The sequence below is a fragment of the Podarcis vaucheri genome (genome assembly GCF_965113315.1).
Source record: "Podarcis vaucheri genome assembly, chromosome: 2".
Taxonomy (NCBI): Eukaryota; Metazoa; Chordata; class Lepidosauria; order Squamata; family Lacertidae; genus Podarcis; species Podarcis vaucheri.
The window spans coordinates 98,063,202-98,090,622 of record NC_138760.1 but is presented as its reverse complement, the minus strand read 5'-3'; the positions used below and the strand labels follow the sequence as shown (position 1 = coordinate 98,090,622).

General features: G+C 41.6%; 1 protein-coding gene and 1 long non-coding RNA gene across 14 annotated transcripts in view; one reads left to right on the top strand and one right to left on the bottom strand.

Moving 5' to 3' along the window:
* The window catches only part of LOC309524607 (contactin-4), a 547,669-nt gene extending 527,208 nt beyond the window's left edge, over positions 1–20,461 (top strand). For all 12 annotated transcript variants that reach the window (XM_082209344.1, XM_082209342.1, XM_082209337.1 and 9 more), the window contains 9 exons: positions 5,994–6,152; positions 6,536–6,685; positions 9,055–9,125; positions 11,514–11,748; positions 14,770–14,885; positions 16,133–16,319; positions 16,719–16,831; positions 18,174–18,342; positions 20,092–20,461. In XM_082209344.1, coding sequence (XP_082065470.1) covers positions 5,994–6,152; positions 6,536–6,685; positions 9,055–9,125; positions 11,514–11,748; positions 14,770–14,885; positions 16,133–16,319; positions 16,719–16,831; positions 18,174–18,342; positions 20,092–20,192 — 1,301 coding nt within the window. In that variant the 3' untranslated portion in view covers positions 20,193–20,461. The remainder of the gene's footprint in view (positions 1–5,993; positions 6,153–6,535; positions 6,686–9,054; positions 9,126–11,513; positions 11,749–14,769; positions 14,886–16,132; positions 16,320–16,718; positions 16,832–18,173; positions 18,343–20,091) is intronic.
* Positions 378–27,382, bottom strand: LOC309525456. 2 transcript variants are annotated; one of them, XR_014216303.1, is made up of 4 exons: positions 26,887–27,382; positions 26,073–26,160; positions 18,964–19,023; positions 378–504 (listed from the first exon to the last, which is right to left on the bottom strand). It is a non-coding gene; the product is annotated as an uncharacterized lncRNA (long non-coding RNA). The 2 variants fall into 2 exon arrangements; XR_014216304.1 differs by lacking the exon at positions 378–504 and having other exon boundaries at positions 18,351–19,023.
* Between the last annotated feature and the right edge of the window lie 39 nt (positions 27,383–27,421).

Below are 27,421 nucleotides of genomic sequence, written 5' to 3'. Positions count from 1 at the left end.
ACTTGCTGATCAGAAGGTTGGTGGTTCGAATCCCCGCGACGGGGTGAGCTCCCGTTGCTCGGTCCCTGCTCCTGCCAACCTTGCAGTTCGAAAGCATGTCAAAGTGCAAGTAGATAAATAGGTACCACTCCGGTGGGAAGAAAAACTGTGTTTCCGTGCACTGTTCTCGTTCGCCAGAAGCGGCTTAGTCATGCTGGCCACATGACCTGGAAGCTGTACGCCGGCTCCCCAGAGTTGAGATGAGCGCCGCAACCCCAGAGTTGGCCATGACTGGACCTAATGGTCAGGGGTCCCTTTACCTTTACCTTATGATGGCCATATTGAGCCATTTAAGCAAGGAAAGTTCCCTCAGTTTATTCTCAGCTCACTACCTTATATAGATTTAAGTTGCCAATATCATCCTTAATTATCTCATGCTTTTGATTAAGTGTGTTGTGCTTCTGAATATGAACGCTGTGGTCCGTACATAAACCTCTTGAAATTCAGAGAAGAAGCCATCTTCCTCTTGCCAGGAGAGAGAATAGGAAACGTGATCATTGTCCATTTAAGAAGACAGCAGTGGTTTATCAGCTGTTCCCTCATGGGAGCAAGATATATTGTTGCTGCACTAAATGCACACTCCATTTAATGAGGACGAGACCCAATGAGCAGTTTAAATACCAATACATTAGGCTGCTAAATATTTAAAATCCGTAATACTTGAAGTTCTTAACCGAAAGTATATGCATCATTTTGTAGGGAATAATCTTAAATTTTGCTAGGAGTCTGTTAAGAGGAGAATATATTGCAAGGAGCCTGCAAATTCAGCTAATGACTTTATTCCTGCATTTTGAATTTCCTTCCCCCCCACACTCCTCCTTCTTCCAAAAGGAATTTTCTTTGCACATTGCACCATCTGCTGGAGAGGAGAAAAGAGCAGTAAATCAAGCTTTTACATCACCTGCTGATAACAGCTAGTGATGGAAAGGCACATGGCTTGCCTAGTCAATTACTCTACCTTAGAACTTGACTTGAACGGGGGGGACGGGACTAGTTATAGCTGTGGTTCTGTTTCTTTTACACTTAAAATTATTACTGTCACTACATCGTTGAATTTGACTGAAATACATGACAGTTGACAAAAACTAAGAGATCTGTGATACTTTTAATCACTCTCCACTTCGGCGTAGCATAAGTTTTCTGAATTTCTTGGGTTGTTGCCAATAGAAACTCACCTCCGAATAAATCAGCTAGGTTTTAAGGTAGCACAAGCATCTATGACCTTCTGCTTCATCTCTCTAACAACCTGTCTTTGGGATTCTGGTGATAGGATTCTATCCCATTTTTTAAAAAAATAACTAGTAAACATTTTATGTAGGTCAAAGCAGAATATTTTAGCAGGTATCTCTAAACCTGGGAGAAGAGGTTTTGCTTGGTCAAGCAGGTGGGGCTTCTCTCACCCTGAAGCCGTGTGGGAGAGCACATCTATGGACACTCCTCTTGGGAGGCCAGAAAACACTTTCAGGACAGAACATGGCAAAACTGTTATGATCAAAGTTGCATTCCCAAATATAGGAGAATTTGGAAGTATCAGACTCACTCTGTATGGCTCCTTGAGAAGGAGCGTTACGACTTCTATCCCTTAAAACTAGTATAGTCGTACCTTGGTTCTCGAACGGAATCCGTTCCGGAAGTCCATTCAACTTCCAAAACCGTTCAGAAACCAAGGCATGGCTTCTGATTGACTGCAGGAACTTCCTGCACTTAATCGGAAGCTGCGTTAGACGTTCGGCTTCCAAAAAAAGTTTGCAAACCGAAACACTCACAGGTTTGCAGCGTTGGGGAGCCAAAATGTTCAAGTCACAAGGCGTTTGAAAACCAAGGTACAACTGTACTGAACCCAAATGGTGAGATATACTGCAAACGTGTTTACCACCTATGAAATGCAACCACCAGAGGAAGTTTACAGAGCCCTTTGTAGGAAGGACATAAGAATCATAGAACTGTAGAGTCAGAAGGGATCCCAAGGGTCTTCTCGTTCAACCCCCTGCAATGCCAGCATGGTGCAGTGGTTAAGAGTGGTGGACTCGTAATCTGGTGAACAGGGTTCGCATCCCTGCTCCTCCACATGCAGCTGCTGGGTGACCTTGGGCTAGTCAAATTTCTCTGAAGTCTCTCAGCCTCACTCACCTCGCAGAGTGTTGTGGGGGAGGAGGGGAAAGGAGATTGTGAGCCGCATTGAGACTCTTTAAGGGGAGTGAAAGGTGGGATATCAAATCCAAACTCCTCCTCCCCCTCCTCCTCTTCTTCTTCTTCTTCTATCTCAACAAAAGCATCCATGATATGTCATATTGGACTAAGCCTCCTTGCAAAGTTTTTGTATTTCTTTTTAGAGGGAGTTGCTATGATTTAACATCATCCACATATATTGTGTAGTAATATTTGCAGAAGACTACCTGATCTCAGACGGACCCAACCACAGGATAGATGTATCCTGATTACTAGGGGGAAAGGAAGGACAAGCTGCAGAGACTCTAAAAACTAGAAAATAAGACAAGAGCAGGAAAAGTGCACTAAAGGGGAGATGAAAACGACACCTCTTTAGGACCCCAGAGTGTGTCTGGTGTGTAAACAACTCACTTACCAATCACAGCTATGTCCAGAAACAATGACAGGTGGAAGCAGCCAAGGTGACTCATTTCATAGAAATTACCGTATTTTTCGCTCTATAACACGCACCCGACCATAACACGCACATAGTTTTTAGAGGAGGAAAACAAGGGAAAAAAATATTCTAAACGAAACAGTGGATGTATGATTTTTGTGGTTCATGCTGTGGCCACAGACATGTGATCTGACGGTGAGTTTGGAGTAGCGCAATGCAAAAATCCTGAGGATCCATGTGGATCCATGCTTTGTAACCACGTTTTTGCACCACTGCGGCCCCAGGCAACAGTGGGTGCGTGATTTTTTTGGTGCAAGATGTAGCCATGGACATGTTATGTGATCTGATGGTGAATTTGGGGTGACCCAGTGCAAAAATCCTGAGGATCCATGTGGATCCGTGCTTTGTAACCACGTTTTAAGTGGGGAGGGAAGGAAAAGCACTCAAGGGACAAGGAGAAGGATGCTGCTAATAATGCAGAAGAGGGGTTTAAGGGGAGAAGAAGCATGCGTGGGGTGGGTGGAGAAGGATGCTGCTAATAATGAAGAGGAGGGGTATAAGGGGAGAAGGCTCCTCTCTCCCACTTTGCTCCTTTAAAGCAACCAGGCTCTGCTTTTCTCTCTCTTCCCCGCTCATCCCCGGCTTAGCGAGCTGAAAAACTTTGCTGCTATTTAGCGAGCTGAGTGGGGAGGAGAGAGGGACAGAGAGCCTGCTTGCTTTAAAGGAACCAACCGGACAGGAGCTGCTTACACTCGTGTAAGCTGCTCCTCTCCTCTCCTGCTTTGCTCCTTTAAAGCAAGCAGGCTCTCTGTCCCTCTCTCCTCCCCACTCAGCGGCTCTTCTCCCGCTTTGCTGTTTCAAAGCGAGCCACGGAGGAGGGAAGGAAGGGGAACCATGGATCCTCTGCTCACGACTGCAGCAGATCCCCCCCCCCGCCACCCGTAGGCATTCCCTCCATAACATGCACAGACATTTCCCCTTACTTTCTAGGAGGAAAAAAGTGAGTGTTATGGTGCAAAAAATACGGTACTTGCAAGGGTGCATGTACATTTTGCTTCCTAACTTTCTTTTCTATGTGGAATAGAAAAAATGAAAGCTCAGAGTTTGGGACGGGGCATGTCCAGGGACACCAATGGAAGCCTACGTGGGCACTCGGCTGATGAACTCTACTGCAGACATTCCATTTTAACAATTCAAGACTCTTCACTGCCCCATACACTAAATATGAGCCACTGTCTTGCTTTGAAAGTTTTAAAGCAGGATCAGTTAGAAAGCCACAAATGACATAATTTTAATGTGGCCTACAAGGTTCTTGGTTCTGTCTTCAGGCAGGTGTTTTACACCCCATTTCTAACCTTTAATAAAGGTAAGGGGACCCCTGACCATTAGGTCCAGTTGTGACTGACTCTGGGGTTGCGGCGCTCATCTCGCTTTATTGGGAGACAGCTTCCGGGTCATGTGGCTAGCATGACTAAGCCGCTTCTGGTGAACCAGAGCAGCGCACGGAAACGCCGTTTACCTTCCCGCCGGAGTGGTACCTATTTATCTACTCGCACTGGCGTGCTTTCGAACTGCTAGGTTGGCAGGAGCAGGGACCGAGCAACAGGAGCTCACCCCGTCGTGGGGATTCAAACCGCCGACCTTCTGATCGGCAAGTCCTAGGCTCTGTGGTTTAACCCACAGCGCCACCCGTGTCCCCTCCTTTAATAGTTGGGTTTAAAAATAGCAAAGTCAAAACACTGCAATCCTATACGCGTTTATTTGGGCTTGCTCCTAGGTGTGTGAAGACTGCATCCTCACAGCGCAATTCTCCACATGTGTACTCACAAATAAATGTGGCTGTGTAAGTGTGTTTAGGACTTCAGTCTCAGTCCATTTTTTATTTTAAACCATAGGCTTTGCATCTACTGTTAAACATAGGCTGGCAGCAGAGCTTAAAATACAAAACAGAAAATTCCATTATGGACGGGGCTATCACAGAATGTAGAGCTTTAGATCAGAGTCTCTGTTATTGCAAACTATATCGTTTCAAAAAACAAAACAAAACACTTTATGATTGTTTCTGGCTGTTGCTGCACAAACAACCACTTTAGATATTATGTAGTCTTGCTTGTTCGATAAAAATCCTATTTTTGGCAATCTCATCCAGAAATATTGTTCTAGCTGTCAGTTAAGTAAGTAAGTAAGTAAATAAATAAATAAGTTGGACTATCCATTGCAGAACGAGATAAACTTATCAAAATTGATTTCAGTAAGAATTCAATTGAGAAAGCTCTGAAATGAAAGTATAGTTTGTTTGAGGTGTCTCATATTTCCCTATAATCAATTGTTCCATCTACTGACCATTAGGGAGATGTAATTTGTAAAGTACATCATGCTAGGTAACGCTATAATAACCCACCATTCTGCCTTTGAACTGGCAGATATAGGAAGACTGACCAGCTGTGAAAGCAAGGACTACTAAGTATTCTTGCTGGAGGCACACAGTACAACCTTATTCAGAACTGATTTCATAGAGTGCTGAGGGGTAAAGTTATACTGGAGTGGTTACATTTCAAATTATGGTTTTAAAATGACTTAATTTACTCTGGGGTTGCAAAGCAGGCTGTGACTTTTTTTACTGAACTGTTTGAATGGAAATTCAAGTGCTAGAAGGTTAGGCATTAAAAATAGGTGACTAAATCATGATATTTCAATCTTTGAAATGTTTAATTGCACGTGATGAACATATTGAGGATTATTTCAGAGTGAATGTTCATAGGATTGCACTGACATTCATTTATTTAACATAATCCTGAAGCTGCTATCTCGCAAAGTTTCTAGGCCTTGCCTCACAAGTCTCATATTTTTAACTACGGCAAAATGCAATTTTGGAGTCCCTATCCGCTACTTTCCCTAAAGGCTTTTTTCTTAAAAATGTGTAAGTAGTCAGCATCTCACTATCTATAGGAGATAAAAGTGAGTGTCCAAGAGCAGATTCCATGTGCAAAAGCAACTATGCATGTATTTAATCCACTATAAAATATGTAGCTTTAGCCACTGTGGTTAATGTTTGATTATCTGTGCAAAAATAAACTCAGAAAAAAAGAGTGCACATCATGGAAATTCATTCTTGCTGAAGGGAACTATAAGTGGTCCAAATTAAATATATATTGTCCAAAGTATCCCAGAGTTGTCATTGTTTGATCTGTTTTAAAAGACTTCTCTGCATACTGAAAACTATTAACTTAAACCTTGAGATGAAAGGGAAAGTCTTGTTACTTCTTAATACTTGACGTGAGATATTTTACATGCAGGGTATGTCTCGTTGAGGATATTTGAAACTTGTGTTATGTGTGTTTCATAACAGGTCCACCAGGTCCGCCCGAAGCTGTGACAATTGATGAAATCACAGACACTACAGCTCAGGTATCCTGGAGGCCAGGAGCAGATAATCGCAGTCCCATTACAACATACGTTGTTCAAGCAAGGACCCCATTTTCTGTGGGATGGCAAGCGGTCAACACAGGTAACTAGACATCTTAAAACATGCAAAATATGACCACTGAAACTTGCTTTAACTGTTTTCCATGAGCCCATTTCTGGGATTTCTGGTTATGGGGAAGAAGCAGCGTTGGTCTGATCCAGTTCTCTTCTTGTGACTGAATGGAACATATCATTAACTCATTTACATCTATATCTATATGTCTTTCTCAATATTTTTTCACCCCAAATTTAGCAAAGATTAGCAAAATTAGCAGAGATTACCAAATTTAGCAAACAGAAAAAAGAGCAGCCAACTATGGCTTATCTCTAGAGTCTAAATTCTGCCCCCCCCCCCCTTTATTTTGTTCTTAACCCAAATATTTCATTATTTGGTAACCATTGGGCATTCTTACATTTCTTGCCTAGTGCCCGTCGTCATAGATGGAAACACATTTACGGCAACAGTAGTGAGTTTAAACCCGTGGGTTGAGTATGAATTCCGGGTAGTTGCTGCCAGCCTTATTGGGATTGGAGAGCCAAGCAAACCATCAGAGAAACGGAGAACTGAAGAGGCTCGTAAGTAGAAGCTGAAATGCTGCATTTGATATTTCAATCAGTCTTTGACACTTCCACTGAATAACTACTTTTACGTGGTCAAAATAGTCTGCATAAGAGAGCAATGCATTTAACTGAGCAAACTTTATTTTTAGGAGTTTACTAAGGCTGTGTCCACACCTCCTCATGCTCATAACAGGAAGCATGGAGGTACGGACAGTGTTTCCTTTTTGACACCTTATAGAGTGCCATAGCCCGTATATCCCATTCTTCCCAAGCTGAAGGCCCTCCTGAGGTTTTGGGCTAGAACTTCCATCACCCCCAATTACTGCCTTGCTGACTGAGGCTTTATATGTGCACCATAGCTTTAAATCACCCTCAGAGGGGGGGGGGGAATCATGGGAACTGTAGTTTTCCCTCATAGATATACTTTCCAGCATCCTCAGTAAGATACCGTTCATTATTCCAAGTTGGTATAAGGCGATTAATTTCTAAACTTATTATAAACATTATTGTGAGACTAAAAAAAAGTTAGTGTTTGCCAAAAGGCATCAGTGACATAAATGAGATCCTGTCTGGTCATATAATAAAAGAGTGTTGCTCACGTAAGTGCTAGGGTTTCCTTTTTGTGAAAACACCCTACGTACACCCATTTGGATGGAATTAAAATTTAATCTGCCTATTCACTGGGACCTTTAAAGACTCTCAAGTTATATTAAAAGCCATCATTTGTTAGAACCGATGATAAAAGCTTTTATTGCTAACATTGTATATTCCTTATTATGTGGTGCAGCAATCTGGGGTGCCTCTATTAACAAATGGAATATAATGCAAAACAGAGTCCCTGTGGAATGTCCCATGCTACACTTGCAGTATTACTTTAGGTTGAAAACAGCTATTGTGAGTGAAACACCTTTTGTCTGTGCAAAAGACCTTCCTCTCCCTCTCTTCCCCCTGTGCCCCCCACCCTGTCCGCACAAAAGAGATGCTTTGTAGGGCTGGAGGGACAAAGGTCCTATCAAACAATTTCAATACTGTGTAATCTTCCATGGTACAAATATTTTTAAACATTTAATAGAATTTATATACCATTTGATTGTAGAAAAAACACTCCAATGTTGACATGAAAAAGGGATAATAATGTCTACAGTGTTGTTTTAGAATTGAACGTAAAGAAATGGGTACTAGTTGTTGCCTCTACGACCTTAAATTCTCTAATATCTGCAAGGGAAGCCAAAGACATATAAAATATCCAGTTCATTAAATTAGCTACTGTTGACTCAGCCTTATTGTCTGCTTGCATATTTACCAAAAGCTGTAGACCTAAGTTAGTAGCAATCAGTTTCATGATTATAAATAAATGAAATGTGTTATAGGGGAAATAATTTTTAAAACTATTTGCAACAGGTAATTGGCTCATAAATATGCTGTTTGGCCATCTCATTTTCAAAATTATGTATTACGTGCTCTCAAAGTACATCATAAAAACCTGCTGCAAAGCATTTTAATCAATATTCTGATGAATGCTTCTCTTTTACATTGCAACGTAGACATTGAGATATTTATAATTCCCTCCCCTCTCCATTTTATAAAATGGTACTTCCAAAAGAAATTTGCTTTGAAATCTCAGTGACAGAATAGTTAAGAGTGACACAACACATAAATGGAATGGCATAAAGATGGCAAATTCATCTTATTAAAGGTGAAAGATTATTTTTTAAAATGGAAAAAATGGGGGAAATCTGGCAACAGCAGGTTATTTTAAAAAAAATACAGTGGTACCTTGGTTCTCAAACTTAATCCTTTCTGGAAATCCATTCCAAAACCAAGGCACACTTTTCCATAGAAAGTAATGCAAAATGGATTAATCCGTTCCAGACTTTTAAAAACAACCCCTAAAACAGCAATTTAACATGAATTTTACTCTTTAATGAGACCACTGATCTATAAAATGAAAGCAATAAACAATGTACTGCAGTCGCATAATCAATCAATCAGTAGCTGAACTGGGTTCCACACAGTCACAAAAATAAACAAAAAAAAAGAGCCACAAAAAGGCAAAATAAACGGCAAAAACAGACAGACCTCAGCATAACACTCAGAACGGAATCGTAACGCTCAAAACAGAGCACGTTCAGCTTCCAAAAAAAAAAGTTTGCAAACCGGAACACTAACTTCTCGGTCTGTAGTGTCTGGGTTCCAAGTTGTTTGAGTACCAAGACGATTGAGAACCAAGGTACCACTCTATTTTCAATTTCTCCTGAAAACTCAGAAATTGTTTTTGTTTTAAATCTTTGCTAAAAGTGTAGACACCAATATATCTTCCCAGTATAAACATCAAACAAGCTATCCTTACCTTGTAATAGTCACTTTTCTCCCCTTTTCTATAGTTCCTGAAGTCACTCCAGCTAATGTCAGTGGTGGTGGTGGTACCAAGTCTGAGTTGGTCATAACCTGGGAGGTAAGTGAGCTGTGAATTTACAGGGCAAGAAAGGGGAGGGAAACGAACTGTTTCCCTTTTTGTGCCAAACCTACCAGAGACTGACTTGAGGGTGTTGAATCAGGCAGCATTTTGCAAAGGGACATAGTATTGTTATAAATAATATGTCACTCCTGTCTGTCTGCCTCCTTCCTTCCTAATTTGAAGAGGGAAAGACGATCTCTGAATGGGCTGCAGGGCTCAAACATGGCAAGTAAGGAGAAGCACAGGGCAGAGACAGCATACCCTTGCTACATACCCAAACTGGTTTTGGAATTGTTCTCTCTTCCCAGTGTAAAACGTAAGATGACGTTTTAGAAGAAGGGAATGGGTTAGGGTTCTCCAACAAAGAATTCTCACCAAATTATAATTTTGGGGGGAAGAGAAAGCATGCATAATATACATGTTTGCCCTACCTGCTGAGCAATTTCAAACAGACCCTGTGGGTTACAGTCAGGAAAAGTACTCTACTCTAATTTCTGACTTGCATTTTCCACATCCTTACAGAAGGAAAAATGCATGAATTGCTTGACAAGCACGTTGTTGCTTCTGAGATGTACTAGAAAGCAATATATTTGTTTTCCAATACTTGTATCATTCCTTAATGTGCTGAAGTTCACCCTTCCTGGAATTAATTAGTTTTGCTCCATGCCTTCAACAAAAACAATGTTTAAAAATGTAGTGTCTAAACTATAACCCATAATTTTCAAGAAGTATAAATCGGAGATATTTAAGATCTGACTGTAGGTGCACAAAAATCTCCCCCTCCATGAGAACCCATAAGAATGGAGAAAACCATGTTGCTCTTCCAATTCAAATATAGCACTTGAGCACATGCTAATCCAATTGGTTTCAGCTGAACTTGAGAACGTGCTTAAGTGGCGTTCTGAATACAGACATTTCCTGGAATGCGGTTTTTCATTTCTTTAGCTTCCTTGCTAAAGCTCAAAATATGCAAGACTAGATAATTGCAATATGGGCACCAGTGACCTGGTGGTGATGTGACTGGTTCTGGCATCAGACAGCACTTGCCTGCTAGTCTGCATCCCACTTCAACATGCACTCCCTGCCACAAAGAAGTTCACAGCATACTTAAAGTAGGTCGTGCCCTTTTGCTTCAAAACTAGCTACTCGCTGCATCTGGTAAGGTAGGAACAGCACACAAGGGAACAGAGAGGGACATTGGTGAAAGTCATGGAGAGTCTTTGTGGTGTAGTAATCTGAACCACTTTAAAATCATTGCATTTACTGCCTCTAAAAAAAGAGGAACTGGGGGTTGATATGAAATGCTTCAATTGTAGTTTTCAAACTCAAATGGGTTCTGCCAGCTAAGAAGCTTCACTCCAGTTATATTAATGCATTGTGATTTTATAATTTTACGTTGTAAAGTAGACTTATGTTGTGTGATGTTGAGGAATGTCTTACTTCTGCCCTCTGTTCATTGTGAAGGCCTTTGGGTATATACAGTACTAGAGATTTAATTGACTATTTACATGATTAGTTAATAGCGGACAGCCGAGTGAGGCAATTGGTCCATTTTTGAGTCTTTGCTTGTGGTACAGTTAAGTTGTGAACATTCTATTGTACACCCAGTTTGGGCAATATCCCATGTAACTGAAAGTGCCAGTGTGGTTTTAAAACTGTGGTTCCTATAGAATACAAAGGGGTAGGACTGGAAAATTTCAGACACTTGCTTTTCTTAACTGCGACACTACGGTTTTTAAGAAGTCAGAAACTCTCTGTAACCTCTGCAAAGAAGCTTTTATTATATGCTTGTACACCACATTCCTACACTGATTTCCCCAGAGTTGTTAAAACCCATTTCCTTTCCCACTACACAAATATTAGAGCATCTCACTCATAACATGTTTATGACTCAGATCTAAAGGAAGTGGCAAACACAGCTTATAAAGTGGCTTCTTGTTTATTAGTGAAGACGGTGGTAGCAAAAACAGAAAGTAAATCTCCAGATGGATGTGTAATTCTGTCCTTATTTGGATTTAAGTCCATTTAGATAAATTCAGATTCTAAGAGCTGCCTTGCAGATGGCATTTACATGCTTCAGCTTTGATTATTAGCTGTCCATAATATCTAGGCTGCAGTTGGTTCTTCTTCTTATGCTATTTTTAATAAGTCATGTTTTCATAGGCGCAAATAGACCATAAAAACCACATCAGATAGCTGGAACAAATTAGCACAGAAACATAAAATGCTTTTCAAGTTGAGTGTTTAATTTCCTCTGCCAGAGAGTGTATTTCCAAATTGCACTATATGGATCCGTTAAATTTCTTGGAGACCATTTTTATTGTGCCTCTTTGTAAATTCATCCTACACATCGGGCTGTTCCCATTATTTCTTTTCTTGTTGTAGACAGTGCCTGAAGAGTTACAAAATGGAGGTGGGTTTGGTTACGTGGTTGCCTTCCGTCCAGTTGGTACAATAAGTTGGATGCAGACGGTAGTGGTTTCTCCCGATGCCTCCAGATACGTGTTCCGGAATGAGAGTTTACCGCCGTTTTCTCCATATGAAGTCAAAGTGGGCGTGTACAACAACAAAGGAGAAGGTTCTTTCAGCCCCGTCACAATTGTTTATTCAGCTGATGAAGGTAAAGTCCAGCCTAGTAATCCATTGCATGTGACAAGCTGGCCATTTACAGAAGGCATCTATATATTATTGGCACATTCTACTGATGTCCAGGTCTGCTTACAATAAATAAGCATGTGTCCAGCTTTAGAATATATTCTACTCTAAATTAGTAATAATCATATTAACAGTAATATTGTGCATCAAGAAGATTTAGGTCATTCATTTAAGTTGCCATTTATGTCTAAACGCTTTGCAAACTTAATTTCTAATTTTGATGTTTAATGGCACTGTGCAATTTTATTCATTCATTCATTTGTCTGTTCAAGAATTTATACCCAGCTCTTCAGCTGGAAAGGATTACAGAATGGTTTAAGGATATATAACCCAACATACCCTGCCACGAGGTTTACAGTCTAAAAATTCATGACATAAAATGAGAGGGGAAATGCATGACATTAAAGAGGGAAATGAGCAAACTCGGGCTCAATTCTTGATGCTATAAAGTTTTTATAATGACCAGCTTGCATAGCAACAAGCTGCTCACAATCGACCCAGCCTTCCTGGAAAGGTCCCTAATGCAGCCAGAAATTGCTGACCTTATAGGGAAACTTTGCCTTCTGGAGCCTAGCTTGGATCTTTCAGCTTCTTGCCGCTTTCGTGGCAGCAGGTAGGCTCACAGGTTGATGCTCTCAGCCTGAGAGCAGTGGTCCTCCTGCTGCCTTTTGCCACAAGCAATTGGCACTAAAATCTCCAGGAGGGAGAAGGAGATCCTGGCCTAGTTGATGAAAGTAGCAGGGAGTGGAGAGGACTGTCCCTTCTTGTCTGCTGTGTCATTTCTTCCTCACAGGATAGTTGGGGCTCTTATCAGGATTGCGGTATGTCCAGTACCAGGCTTTGATATTGAGTTTAACTCTACTCCGAGATTATACTAGGGAAGCAATAACGCATCTTATCTGTTTGCAATACATAACAAGGATTTTGATAGTTTCCATTACATGTATGTCTTCTCTAAAGGAATGTACTAATATTTAGCAGGAATGAATACAGCGGGACCTTGGTTTAAGAACAGTCCTGTTTATGAATGATTTGGTTTACAAACTCCGCAAAACCAGAAGTAGTGTCCCAGTTTGCAAACTTTACCTCAGTCTAAGAATGGAATCTGAACGGTGGAAAGGCAGTGGGAGGCCTCATTAAGGAAAGTGCGCCTCGGTTTAAGAACAGTTTCGGAACGGATTAAGTTTGTAAACTGAGGTACCACTGTATACTCCAATTGGAAACTGCTCTGATTTATCTTAAGTGTTATCAGTACATGGCACACTGAATAAATTTAGGAAAGAAATCTTTTCATGAATTATTTGTTGCAGAATTGATATTCCACACAAAAGAAAGGGTCAAAGCTCAGTTGTAGAGCATGACATTTATAGGTTTCATATATGCAAAGACCCAAATCCAATCACTGCTGTCTCAAATTAAATGGCCTTGGGTTATAATGCTTAGGAAAGGCCTTTGCTTAAGATGCTGGAGAGCTGCTGCCAGGCAGGTTTGAAAATGTGGAGCTTAACAGGCTTATAGCTGGATACAGTCATCAGTCGCTGGCCCTCTTGTAACTTCCACATGCAGACAATTCTTCATGAGCAGAGGCTACATGCATACAAGCTGTGTGCACACTGATGTTGCATCTATCCCACACAATTGTGGGATAGATTGTGCAGACTGGGCACAGGCTGCCTCTGGGCACATAGAACTACCAACTCAGGTCTGCCACCACAATCCTGGCTCTCCCTTCACCTACTGATTATACACAATCTTTTTAACAGCTGAATCTGGTCTCCATAACAGGTATGCCGGGGTGGGGGACCTAATTAGGCCTGTCATGCCTCCCCATTTGACCCGAGAGGCCGTTTCAGCCAGGGGTGAGGCTAAGGGCAGGGCTCAGCCAAAAGGATGCTTGCAGGCATCACCAATCAGTGGTGCCTGCAAAACCCCTTCCAAAGTGCAAGGCAAGATAGCACTTCTCAAAGCTCTGTTCTCCACAGCGCTTTGAATGGTGCTTGTGAAGATCTGAGAACAACTGTCAGCTTTTCAAAAGCCCCATTCAAAGCACTGCAGAACATCGCAGGCCAAAAGGTTGCATGATGTCCAGTGATTGACAGGTGAGCAGCCTACTCACCTGTCAAACGTAGCCCAGGAGGAGTGAGGAGGTAATGCTCTGGCCCACTTGGCTACAAAGGTTCCTTGAAGGTAAGCTTTGCTTCTGAACATGACTGTGGCATGATGGGAAGCTTTGCTTCTAAGCTTTGCTTCTGCACATGATGCTACACAAACCCCAATGTGTAGAGACACCTGCAAGCTAACCTATCCTACCTTATTCCTGGGCTGTTCTTCTTCAGCTTCTCCCTTCATACAAACCTAGGGATGCTCGAGACATAGTCATCACACTCTGGTTCACTGGCTGTTCCTTCTGGAGAACAGGAAATAATATCTCTTCATGATGATATTATTATGTCATATGCTGAGTATCACTTTGTATTGCTGGGGCTGGTTGGGAGAGACAGAGGATTCTTCCAACGTCCTGTTTATTGAGCATTCACCCCAACTTGCTGGCAAAGAATTTGCACAGAGTTATTACAACATCATTGTTAGGTGACTGTTCATTCTGCTTTGTTTACAGGGAGGCTATGTGACACAATTATCCCATATTTTATATTGCATTTTTCCAGCACCACAAAAAATTGAGGGACTTTTTATTTTATTTTTTATTTTATCTTATTGCACAAGAGCACCAAATTCACATTATTTCTGCAACCTATCAAAAACATGCATTCCTGCAAAATAATGAAATTCTGGTGCTAGTCATGGGCCTGTTTGGGCAGACCAACATCTGTAGTAATGTCTAATTTATATCTGAGGGTGAGATATAGTGACTTGCCTTAAGGCATCCACAGAGTCAAAGCTGACTTTATCCATTGGTTAGGTAAGATGAAGAACAGCTATGACCACAAAGGTGAATCTACATCTAGCCACTGTTTCTTCTTTTTAGAACCCACCAGAGCTCCAACCCATGTCTTTGCCAAAAGCCTTTCTGCTTCAGAAGTACAAGTATTTTGGACCTTGCTCCCAGAGACCCAGAGCAAAGGAAGGATACAGGGCTACGAGGTAAGAACGCAAGGGACATAATTAGCCTGAAACAATCCTTGTTTAGTCTGAAACAGTATCATGTGCACAAATACTTTGTTTTAAACTGAAAATCTCCCTTCCCTCCCCCCTCTTAGCAATGCACTTAAGCGTATACTAATCCACTTGGTATCAATGAGCAGTAATAACATGTGATTGTCAGTCTTAGTGCGTTGCAATGCAAGGTGGGAGCCCCTCGTGCAGGCCTTACGTTTCTGCAAATTCCATGAACTATCAGCTATTTGCTCCACCGTATAGTAAGAAATACACAACACGCAGCCACAGTGCAAGCCTAAATGCCAGTTTATTGTGCATATTATATTTTAGATGTCTTTCTTCTTTAATACAAGATTTAAAGTCATAGAACTAGAAATAAAAATAGGGAAAGGCTCCTGTTAGGGAACCCCTCCTTTGGACCTGTGAAGAACACAACATTCTATGATCGGTGCAGTTAAGCGGAATGTTAAAACCTGCGGGTATAGGGCAGTATATAAATGTCATAAACTATTATTATCATTATTATTATTAAGGGCTATAAACATGCCCATCAATGAGACTACTGCAGTGGTCAGATGTGCTGACTGCTGGTTTCACACATGGAAGGGTTATCTTGAAACAGTGCAGCCTCTTGAAACAGAGGCAATGGCAGGATTTATGGAGAGCTGCTAAAGCAAAAATCCAGACAAAGATACTGTAAACTCTTCCAAGAACGAAGTCATGTCGATTCTTTTTTCTATAGTAAAGGTCGTATGATATTGAGACTTTTACGTCATTTCACACACAAACAACAACAACACGGGAATGTGGCACCCCTGTTTCAGAGAAAAAAACCCTAGGCCCTCAGTTTACCACTAGCTTCAATCAATGCAGCTTTGGACCAGTATCAACCACAAGATGCCATGTGACTGTGGCAGATTAGAGCCCTCCATCTGGGCAGAACCTGAAATAATTGAGCTATGGCATTTGATTGGCCCAAAGCAGGATTGGCTCAATGAGAGATCTGTCTACTATTTAAATGGGAAACAAAGAAATGTAACACAGAATTGAATGGAATGGAATAGAAAACTGCATGATAGAAACTTGGGTCAGACACAGATTTTGTAGAGCAAATCTTACTCTGTGGCGGGAATGTATGAGGGTTTGCCGGGTTGTTCTAAGCTACTTCAAATTGTAAAGTGACTATTCAGGTGTGGAGTTTAAATATGAAAGCATGTGTTTCATTTGTGCAGGTTAGATACTGGAGGCATGGGGATAAGGAAGAGCAGGCTGGAAGAATCAGAACGGCTACCAATCAGACCTTTGCAAAAGTCACCAGCTTGAAAGGCAATGTTTTGTATCACATGGCTGTCAAAGCTTACAACACAGCAGGGATGGGACCTTCCAGTCCAGTAGTCAACGTGACAACTAAAAAGCCACGTGAGTGTGGGGGGAGCACTTTTTCCTTTTTTTGCTACATGGTACTACTCTGTGCTGCATTTTTGCGTGCCCACAGTATTCCAGCATCCCTAATTTTATTAACTGGAACACAGAAAACTGCAAACTTTGCTGGGCACAAAATAAAAATATTTGTCTTTCTGTTCAGTGCAAGGATTTCCTCTGTTTGTCACCAGTGCACTGAATTTCCATCTGATTCCCTTTTTCATCCATAATACTTGGCCATGTCAGCTCTGCTGCTGACTTGGAATACACGTTTTCCAGGAGCTCTTGAACTAAGCAAATGTAAGAGTTCACTAAGAACCTCTCATAAACTATACTGAAAGAGGAAGGAAAACTTTGCTGCTTAATAACATTCACTCTCCTTCACTTTGAATTTAGCACCAAGTCAACCCCCTGGAAACATCATTTGGAATTCATCGGACTCTAAGATTATACTGAACTGGGATCAAGTAAAAGCACAGAATAATGAATCTGAGGTGAAAGGATATAAAGTACGTAATGGGCAGTGAAACTTATTTTCCATTGTTATGAGACATTAAGCAGTACCACTGTATTGAGCTAACTAACTTCTGAATAAACTGTGAAAATTTAATTTTTCAGTGGGATCTGAAATTGGCATAAACTTCACGTGGGCTATGATCTAAACAACTTTAATAATGTTCTGTAGACTTCAGTGATATCAGTAAATATACACAATATGCAGTGCATATTATGAGGATGATAATCTAATAAACCAGGACTATTTTTCACCAGCAACTCCAGTGACATTAAAGCATCACCCAGACTGATCAAGAACTTACAACCAGTGCCTCTGAGAGGCACAGGTTTTAAATGATTCAAAATGCAGTGGCCTAATCCCATGACAAAATACACCACTAGCACTTGCACCAATGTAGGCTTACCTAGCTTCCTCCTCCTACTCAGCACCTTATGCCTGTTTGGAGCATCCCCCCCCCCCCGCATTTCATTTCATAAAATTTATATACAGTGGTACCTCGCAAGACAAATGCCTCGCAAGACGAAAAATGCGCAAGACCAAAGAGTTTTCCGTTTTTTGAGTCATTCCGCAAGACGAATTTCCCTATGGGCTTGCTTCGCAAGACGAAACGTCTTGCGAGTTTGTTTCCTTTTTCTTAAAGCCGCTAAGAGCCGCTAATAGCCATGCTTCGCAAGACGAAAAACGCAAGACGAAGAGACTCGCGGAACGGATTAATTTCGTCTTGCGAGGCACCACCGTATTGTTTGATTGTAGAAAGAACCACAAAGCATGAGCTTAATGCTTTGCTGCCTAGGCTCATGAGATAATACTAATGTCTGCAGTGCTGCAAGTAGCAAGGGAGTTGTTCATCCTGTTGACGTGGGTGTAATTCTGCTTAATATTTCAGTCCACTTGCCTGGCTGCCTTTCCACCCTCATCTGATACAGGCAAGGTCTTGCATGGGGAGCTTGAGTTGTTGCAGCCATTGTGATACTGGTGCAACAGCAGCTTCTCAGCATGGCGGTGATGTATTGGCATTTGCACATCATAAGACATGAAATTTTTGGTGCAATTCTACCAAGTATTTTGATCTCAAGGAGAGCAGAGCTACATGAACAGCTCTGACTTCACAAAACCAATGAGAGAATGAATGTAATGCATCCTAATGCTCAAGAGTATGACAAGAAGCCACACGACTTTTCAAAAGCCAAGGCATATATTTTCTCTAGGGACTATAAGAGCTGATTAGCTATTAATATAAGTCCTAGAAATAGAAGCAACTTCTATAGAAAATCTAAGGCTCTTGCTTTCCCCCCTTCCTTTCTTTCTTCCCCTTGGCTAAAAATACGGTCTAGGTTTTATACAGATGGAATAGACAAAGCAGCACATCTGTTATAGAAACTAACAAAACATCTGTGGAGCTTTCGCTGCCTTTTGATGAAGATTACATCATAGAAATAAAGCCATTCAGTGATGGAGGAGACGGCAGTAGCAGCGAGCAGATCCGAATTCCAAAGATATCAAGTAAGAGCCCTTGTTGTTCTTCACCATGTGAGGGTACTTCAGTCTCCCCACCCATGAATGATCCAGGGCTGAATCTGTTTCTCCGTGCATAGAACTTTACTACAGAGTGCTTTTAAAATGTAATAAATAGTACCAAGGAAGTATCTTACTATAGTTTTGTTAATGATTCTTCTGTCACCCATATGACGGTATTCAGAATTCTTCAGTTTTGTAAATTATATATCTATATCTATATCATGGTCATATTAGCCAGAGCAGGGCTGGCCCACCCATAAGGCAAGATGAGACAACCGCCTCAGGCAGCAGATTCAGCCCCCAAGGAATGCATTGCCCACTGACACACATTACTTGCGAGGCTGGATCTGCTACCTCCTCAGGAGCATCCCCCATGACGCCTCTACAACGGCCTTTTGGGAAATAGGAGGCCCTGGTCTCCTCCCACCCCGAGAAAGAAATGGCACGGGCTGCCCTCTGGGATCCTCTGGGCTCTGCTCCCACCCAGAGTGATTCAGAGTACACCCCCTCGCCTTGCAGTAGCCTTTGATTGCCACTTCAATGGTCTGGAAAAATTAAACCGATGTTCCCCAGCCCCGCTTGTTCCTGATGTAGATCTTTACTTACCCAGTAGGGAGAATGGCATTTTGTGGTTCACCTCAGGTGCCAAAATGTCTTGGGCTGGCCCTGGCAATGAATGAAATTTTCTTTAGTTATAACAGAAGGTGCCTTTCTCAGTTTTGTAACTGTCTACTGTACTTTGAATAAAGTCTTGCAAAAGAAAAGAAGAAGCCCTCCTTTTCTGCTTAATGGTTTTTCAATCATTATGGGAGATTCTTTTTATATAGGCATTTTCAGTTGTGTGACCAAACAAAGCACTAGAATTTATCCCTCTGTGCACATAAAATGACAGTAAATTGTCCCTGCAAAAGTGGAGTTGTGCTAAAGGTTAATTATGGCATTGTAGTAGTTTTCCTGCAGGCACATAACAAGTACTAAGTCAGGAGCAAAAGAATAGGCTTTCTTTAGTCATTAGCTCTACTACTCACAACACAGAGCACAACAGGTTTATATGGGGCTCCCGTGTACACTAAGGTTTTTCCATTCACATAACAATGTTTTATTATTGTTGTTACCAAAAATTCTTGTGACAACTTAAATGCCAGCTAATGAATTATGGAGACCTGGGTACAAATTCTTACATGGCCAAGAACCTCACTGAGTGTGACCTTGGACTAGAGATGGGGAGACCTGGAAAAAAACCCAGAAAAAAGAATGCCCCCCCCATTTTTCCGGGTTTTTTTCAGGCCTTCGCATCTCTATCTTGGACTAGTTATAGTCTCTCAGCAAATGTACCACACAAGGTGGCTGTGAGGCTAAAGATAGGGGAAAACCATATAAACCACCTTGAGCTCTTTGGAGGGAAGGCAGGATATAAATGCAAGAAACGTAAGTCAAAACACTTCTGTGCATGTGGAGCTGCCACTGCATTACAGTGGAATTGGGAATACTTTTATGCAGAATTTTTGCATGCACACTGAAACTCTGGACTTGAACCCCAATCCCTGTTTTCCTTCCTGCTACTTAGCATATCTGTCAATATAAAAGCTTTCCATTTGAATCAGTGCTAAAGTAATTCTTTCATGCTACTGAATGCAGGAGCGCCATAAAAGTGAGGCGAGTTATGTCACTTGTTCATGCATGTGAAGCTGCAAGATATCAAACCTCGTGATTTCTTTTTTCTTCTCCTCCTAGATGCCTATGTGAGAGGGTCGGGCGCTTCTACTTCAAATGCTTGCACGTTGTCAGCCATCAGCACAATAATGATTTCCCTCACAGCTAGATCAAGTTTATGACAAAAAATATCTAAAGGACTTCCTGTTTATAATATAACTAAGCAACATTTAGCTAGTTGTTTTGAAGACACCCAGTACTAAGTAATATTGTTGTTCGAGTACATCTTACTACTGGAAAAAAAATGTTTTATGCTTCTCTAGGAATGGCATTATACAGTACTTCCTCAAAGCAAATATAGCTTTGTCTGAAGTTTCTTTGGAAACTCTGCAATGCACTGAAAACATCTGTAATACGATGTTACCAAAGCAGTTTACATATGTCCTTATATGCATATTTTTTATTATATATTTAGTGTTTTATAGACTTTTTTAAAGTTAACATATGATGTAGATATTAATTTCTTTCCCCCTCTGCTATGAAATGCTATTGATGGCATTTACTGTTGCAAAAATACATTGTTTTGGAATGTTTTATAGCCAGGTTGAAGGTTCTCAGTACACTGGTTTCAAATTGATTGTATAGTTTTACAAGAGTGCACTGGCAAAGCTCTTTTGACCTCGATCCATTATTCAAGGTACCTGGGCGTATCTCTACACAGGTAGGATCCCAAACAGGCATTATATGAAGTCTTCCCTCCCCTCTCCCTGTTGGCCTCAAGTCAGGTTTGCTGCTGCTATTGCAGCGCTTGTGGGCACTAGGCCTTATCTATTGGCCATTCCTAGCCCCTGATGCACAGACGACTTACACAAGGATGGATACATGAAGGACAGGCTATACATGTCTGGTGCCAGCAGTACAGCCACCTGCAGGACTGGGAGAGGGAAGAGGAAGTTTCACTGGAATACTTTTTCAGGATCCTTTCCCCCAATATGTGCAGAGGAGGAAGATGGATCATGCTGCTATTTAAAGCAGCTAGAGTGGTTTGTTTGTTTGTTTAAATGACATGTAAGGTGTTCATTCTTGGATCAAATTACAAAAACAGACAAATCTAAAATAACTTTCAATGCATTTGCTTTCAGGTTTGTGTAAGTCAACTGCATAGTATCAGCTAGCTAATATTTTAATGATGCATAGCAAAGATTTTCATTTGAATGTACTTGAGTTTTCTCTAAAAAATTAATAAATATTAAATTGAACATTTGTTCCATTTAGTCGTGATCGCTCCTATAGTAATGTAGACCAGACGTTGCTATAGCAAAGGACAAGATGCTGAATGCGGTGAAAATCTTGAAATTCCACCCTTTGAGCAATTTATGTAATTCTGGATTTGCACCATTTTAATAAGGAAGTCTGTGCGTCTGTGAGACTTTAAATGAAACATAATTATGCTGATTTCTGTGTTGGAACATATGTTTCTTTTGACAGGTACATGTTTAACTGTAATTCTCTATAGTTTGGTTTCATAAACTGAATTACAAAATTATCTGTTTTTACGATTTTTGTTTGAGTATAGGTTATAAGCTAAATCTAATAAATACCATTCTAGTGAATACTTCCCTAAAAAGGCTTTTTTCCATTTTAAAAAAATTATATGTATGTCTGGGTGTCTCTATGCACTTCCAAATAGCTCCTTTATTTTAAGATATCAAACCCTCTTGCCTTTTGCTAGCACAAATGAACAGAACCCAACACCTGAAGAGTGTTCTGAAGACCTAGCTTTAATTTTCTTGACAAGCTCTTTCTACATATCTAGCATGTTGATAAAATCCTATTCAAATGTGACAGTGATTGCAGTCCATCATGACATTTTCTCATGAAGCTGTCATCCATTTCCATTAAAGCTTGGGTTGAGCACTATCTCCACTGACTTGGGTGTGCATACCGGTTCTCAATGAACACAGGAACTTCTGCACAAGCTTGCACATGCAGAGATCCATCCATGCTCCACTCCATGTGTTCACCAGAGTCTGGGAAGGTATATGAACCATACCCAGAATTTAAAAAGAAAAAATATATTAATACAAAAGATTTATTTGTTACTGGGGTAAAATTTTGTACATATGCTCAGATGGAACAATAATAATTAAGACATCAATGAAGCTTTCTGTTCATTCCTTCCCCCAAATTAAAAAAAAAAAAATGCACTGCAGAGGTTTATAATTTGTTCTTCCTGATAGTTTAAATTTGCCTGTAACTTGTCTGTTTTGCTTCCAGAACAATACAAGCTGACTTTTAAACTACTTTCAAAATATATTTATTAAGTAACTCATAATCAGGATTCCACTTGTGTAAGTCAGGGGTGTTAACCAGAGAAATATTGTCAGTATTTCAAGCTGTGTTCCTTTCTTAGTTTGATATGGTTACTTCTATGTAAAAACAAAAACAAAACAAAAAAACCCACAAAAGTAAGAAAATGAAAGAAAAAAAGCCTTGTAGTTTTTCTCCCCAGTGTAAATGATATTTATCGGTGATCTAGCAGATGTAATCTTTTTTATAGTTATTGGTAATAAATATTCTGTTATTTGTAAATATTCCTGTGTTTATAGGCATTTTTCCTGCATTTGTGGTGGTTCTTTGTTTTTTAAAAAATGCTCCATGACACTCTTAATCTCAAATGTTTGTGTTGTGAAAACACCCAGGATCACTGGTGGACAGATTTCCAAAAACTCAACATGGAATGGGTACCATTAAAACAAACAAACAAACAAAATTTAAAAATAATTTTAAAACAAATGTTTATTTCTAATTAAGAGCCTATGCCAATGTTGTAATTGGGATTGGAGGAAGAGATAGAGGTTTGCTGCCTTCAAACCCTGCAATGAAAGCACCAAAAGACACACATGCATTCCTCATTTCCAAACTTGACTATGCATGGCAGTAGCAAAGACTCGTAAGCCAGAGTGCCATTAAACCCTAGACACTCAATACCATAAGAACCTTTGGAAATGCACTTCCCATGGTTCCTGATGTCTTTAAGGATACTAGTGACCCCTCACTGCGAAAAGGTTCCTGGTGCCCTTTCTGGGGATGTCGGAAACCACAGGAACCATATTTCCAAGTAGTCCTGATATCCTTGGAAACTGTATATGTGCTTGTAGCAATATCCAGGAGCCTAAGTTTGGGAATGATAGACGGAGCTACAGAAGTTCACAGCAAGGTGCCAAGAAGCAAAGGCTGAAACTGCAGACAGCTGGACTTCGAATACTGCCTCTTTCAAACTTCAGCACCTCACTAGCCAAGATGCACCATTTATTGGGTTGGCTGATCAATTTATCTGGTGACACATCAAGGCTGCAATTCTATACTTATCTGGGAGCAAGGCCCATTGAAGTTAGATTGACCCTTGAGTAGACAAGCAGAGGTTTATGCTGCAAGCGGATCAGCTGCATATTTATTACTTCATTTTCCCTTCCTTGCAACTACATTTAAGGTGCAAAAATGAAGCTAGCCTTTTGAATTTGCTCCAGAAAAAGAGGGCATTAAAGGGTATAAAGCCTAGCCACTGCCCAGTAACAGGTATCTGAAAAGGAGTTGTAGAGACTCAAGACCAGAAGCCCTAAACCATATCTCCTTCTGTTCATAGTGGTTTCCCATTCATTTCAATGAAGCAGTGAACTGTGACCACAAAGGGATACAGGTGGCCCTTCTGTGTGATACCGTATTTTTCGCACCATAGGACGCACCGGACAATAGGACGCACTTTGTTTTAGAGGGGGGAGAACAAGAAAAAAAAATTCTCCCCCTCTCTGCCCAGCGCCCCTTCAGTGAAGCGGCAGGAGGCGCTGCACAGAGAGGGGGAGAACTTTTCCCCTCTTGTTTTCCCGCTCTAAAACAAGGTGCAGTTTAAAGTGCGTTCAGGCGGCTACCTTGGAAGCCTGGAGAGCGAGAGGGGTGTGCACTGACCCCTCTCGCTCTCCAGGCTTCAGGTTCGTTTCGACCTGCTCTTTGGGGCTGGTGGGGGAAGCCCACCACCAGCCCCAAAGAGCAGGTCAGGGAGCAGAGGAAAGGGGCAGCGGAGAGGCTCCTGCCATAGCCGCGCGTCACCTCCCCAGCTGGGAGAGGGTTGCGGGGGGCTGCTTTAGCCTCGTGCGCGCTCTCCCAGCTGGGAAGGTGACGCGGGGCTGTAGAGGCTCCTGCCATCACCTCCCCAGCCGGGAGAGGGTCGCGGGGGGCTGCTTTAGCCTCGCGCGCGCTCTCCCAGCTGGGGAGGTGACGCGGGGCTGTAGAGGCTCCTGCCATCACCTCCCCAGCCAGAAGAGGGTCGCGGGGGGCTGCTTTAGCCTCGCGCGCACTCTCCCAGCTGGGGAGGTGACGCGGGGCTGTAGAGGCTCCTGCCATAGCCCCGCGTCACCTCCCCAGCCGGGAGAGGGTCGCGGGGGGCTGCTTTAGCCTTGCGCGCGCTCTCCCAGTTGGGGAGGTGACGCAGGGCTGTAGAGGCTCCTGCCATCACCTACCCAGCCGGGAGAGGGTCGCGGGGGGGCTGCTTTAGCCTTGCGCGCGCTCTCCCAGTTGGGGAGGTGACGCAGGGCTGTAGAGGCTCCTGCCATCACCTACCCAGCCGGGAGAGGGTCGCGGGGGGGCTGCTTTAGCCTCGCGCACGCTCTCCCAGCTGGAGAGGTGACGCGGGGCTGTAGAGGCTCCTGCCATAGCCCCGCGTCACCTCCCCAGCTGGGAGAGCGCGCGCAGGGCTATGGCGTCTTCGCTCCATAGGACGCACACACATTTCCCCTTCATTTTTGAAGGGGAAAAAGTGCGTCCTATAAAGCGAAAAATACGGTAAGTTCTGTGTGTGTACACTGCATCAAAAATAGGGCTTTGGGTCTGGGACGTGGCTAGCAGGAGACTGACTTGTTCACTACATAATAAAAGATTTCAAACGTAAATGTTTATCGAAACACAAGAGCTCAACAAGAGCACATACGAACTCACACACTATTATAGGTATGCAGCTGCAACATAGATTAGCATTCTCATACAAAGTATCCCAAGGCACAAAACAAATGAAAATGCATTCATATTATAAGCTCTGTTGTATTCTTGTATTATTTATAGCACAATCAAAATGTTACCTATATAACTTGCCCTTCAAACGGCTGTCCTGTTATAGAGACTAAGGTTATGTTAATTTTCCTTCTAAAAAAACAGAGCCTGGTTTACATAGCGGCTCTCTTCATGGTAGGTAGGTAGGTAAGGAAGGGATCACACTGTATTCCGTCCTATCTTCTATTTTAGTGCCACCTTGAATGCATCTTAACTGTGGCTCTGGAATAGTAGATCTGCACATAGCTGCACATCACCTGCAGTTACTATGGAAACACTCTCATTATGCTGGAAGCCACCCAGAGTGGCTGGGGCAACCCAGCCATATGGGCGGGGTACAAATAATAAATTATCATCATCATTACCATCACTAAAAGAACAGTGTAGGAAAGAATTTTATTGCTGCCAGATGTTAAAGTAGTACAAATCCTAAAATGAAGAGGTTAAGGTCATTCACATCACAGTGGAAGCTATGGATTAGAGGAAGTGGAGTCCAAGCAATAGCATGGCTCAAACAAGAAAACAAAAATTATACAGAATGGTCAAGGGCATAAAAACAGTATCCGGGAGTTTTCTCAAAAACTTGCAAAACTGGCCATTGATTATTTGGGTTTTGCTGCAGTAGCATAGACCAGGGGTCAGCAAACTTTTTCAGCAGGGGGCTGGTCCACTGTCCCTCAGACCTTGTGGGGGGCCTGACTATATTTTTTTTGGGGGGGGGAATTGAACAAATTCCTATGCCCCACAAATAACCCAGATGCAGTTTAAATAAAAACACACATTCTACTCGTGTAAAAATATGCTGATTCCTGGACAGTCCGCGGGCCAGATTTAGAAGGCGATTGGGCCGGATCCGGCCCCTGGGCCTTAGTTTGCCTACCCATGGCATAGACTCAAAGCCCTTGGCAAGAAATAATTTCAGTGCCTTGTGATACATGTGCTGGGTTTCTTATACTTACTGTGGTGATTTGTGGAATTTCCCTTTCTTGTGAAACATCCCTGCTATAGAGGTGTGTCTGATGCAATATTCTTGGCAGCAGGCATCTGCTAATAGTAAATTTTATATATTAATAAGCTACCTTGAATCCAAAGCAGATGAAGGGTGATATAAAAACGTTTTCATTCATAAATAACAAATAAATAACGAAAGGATATATTTCATTTTTTTAAAAAAAAGTTTCCTGAAAACCAGAAACAGGGCTATGGCTTTTCTTCATTCTGTGATTTGCCATCCCTGCTGTAACAAGGGGAACCTTCACTGATATTACTTCTTATGGAATATTTGACATGACAAATGATTTGAAAGATCACGGTGGCTTTAATGGCAAATTAAGGGACGAAATTTTACATTTTAGTCACGACAGCTTTATGGAACATCCTGATTTCGGAAGCAGTATGGTGCTCAGAAGCAAACATGGAGGGGGCAGAGATTGCCATGAAGTGTCATTTGTAGATTTCCTGGTGGTATTAGTTTGACCACCACATAAGGTACAATGCTAAAATAGGAGGATGTTTGGTCTGATTGACCAAGGCTTTATTTATTTGGGCAATTCTAATGGAAACTGGAGACTTAAGGCTAGGATCAAACTCGATAGGGTTCAGCATGCAAATTTTTGTGCTAAATTGTGGTCTTTAGAATCTTATGTCATGGAACCATAATCAATTTTTTTTTAAAAAAAAAAAACCCTCTACAATTCGTGAGCATCCCCATATCCTTTTGGCAGTACATTCCATAAGTAATTTACACATGGGGGGGGGGGGGAAACGACTTACTTTTTTTGGTTCCTCATCTCCTACCAGTTTCATTGGAATAGCCTCAGTGATTTGCTTGTAGGAACAAAGCTTTGTGACATTTTGCTCATCTTTGGGTCAAAGGATACTGCTGCAGTATACGACAGTAATGTCTTTAACATTAGCAACCTCTAAAACGTCCTTGATAGAACTTAGCTAGGTTTGTAACGAAACCATTGCAATATTTTAAGCAATATTGGATTCCTTTGTCGTTTATTTTGAGATCAGTTTCAACATTGAACTGCATCCATATTTAATAACAGACTGAAGAATGTTCCAAGGCAGTAAAGCACAGCTCCTCAAACTAACTCCCAGGGTCTAAGCATTGCTTTTGATTTCTTTACTTTATTCACTGATGTAGGGCCCTCTGAAACTCATGTGGTTCTAGAGAACAAACTGAAAGATATTTCTTTTATTCTTCAGATAAAAAGGGAGTTCAAAGTAGAACCACCATTGATATCCTTCACTTGTACCTAAATTGTACAAACCTGGTTTTCATAATCATAGCTACAAAGGG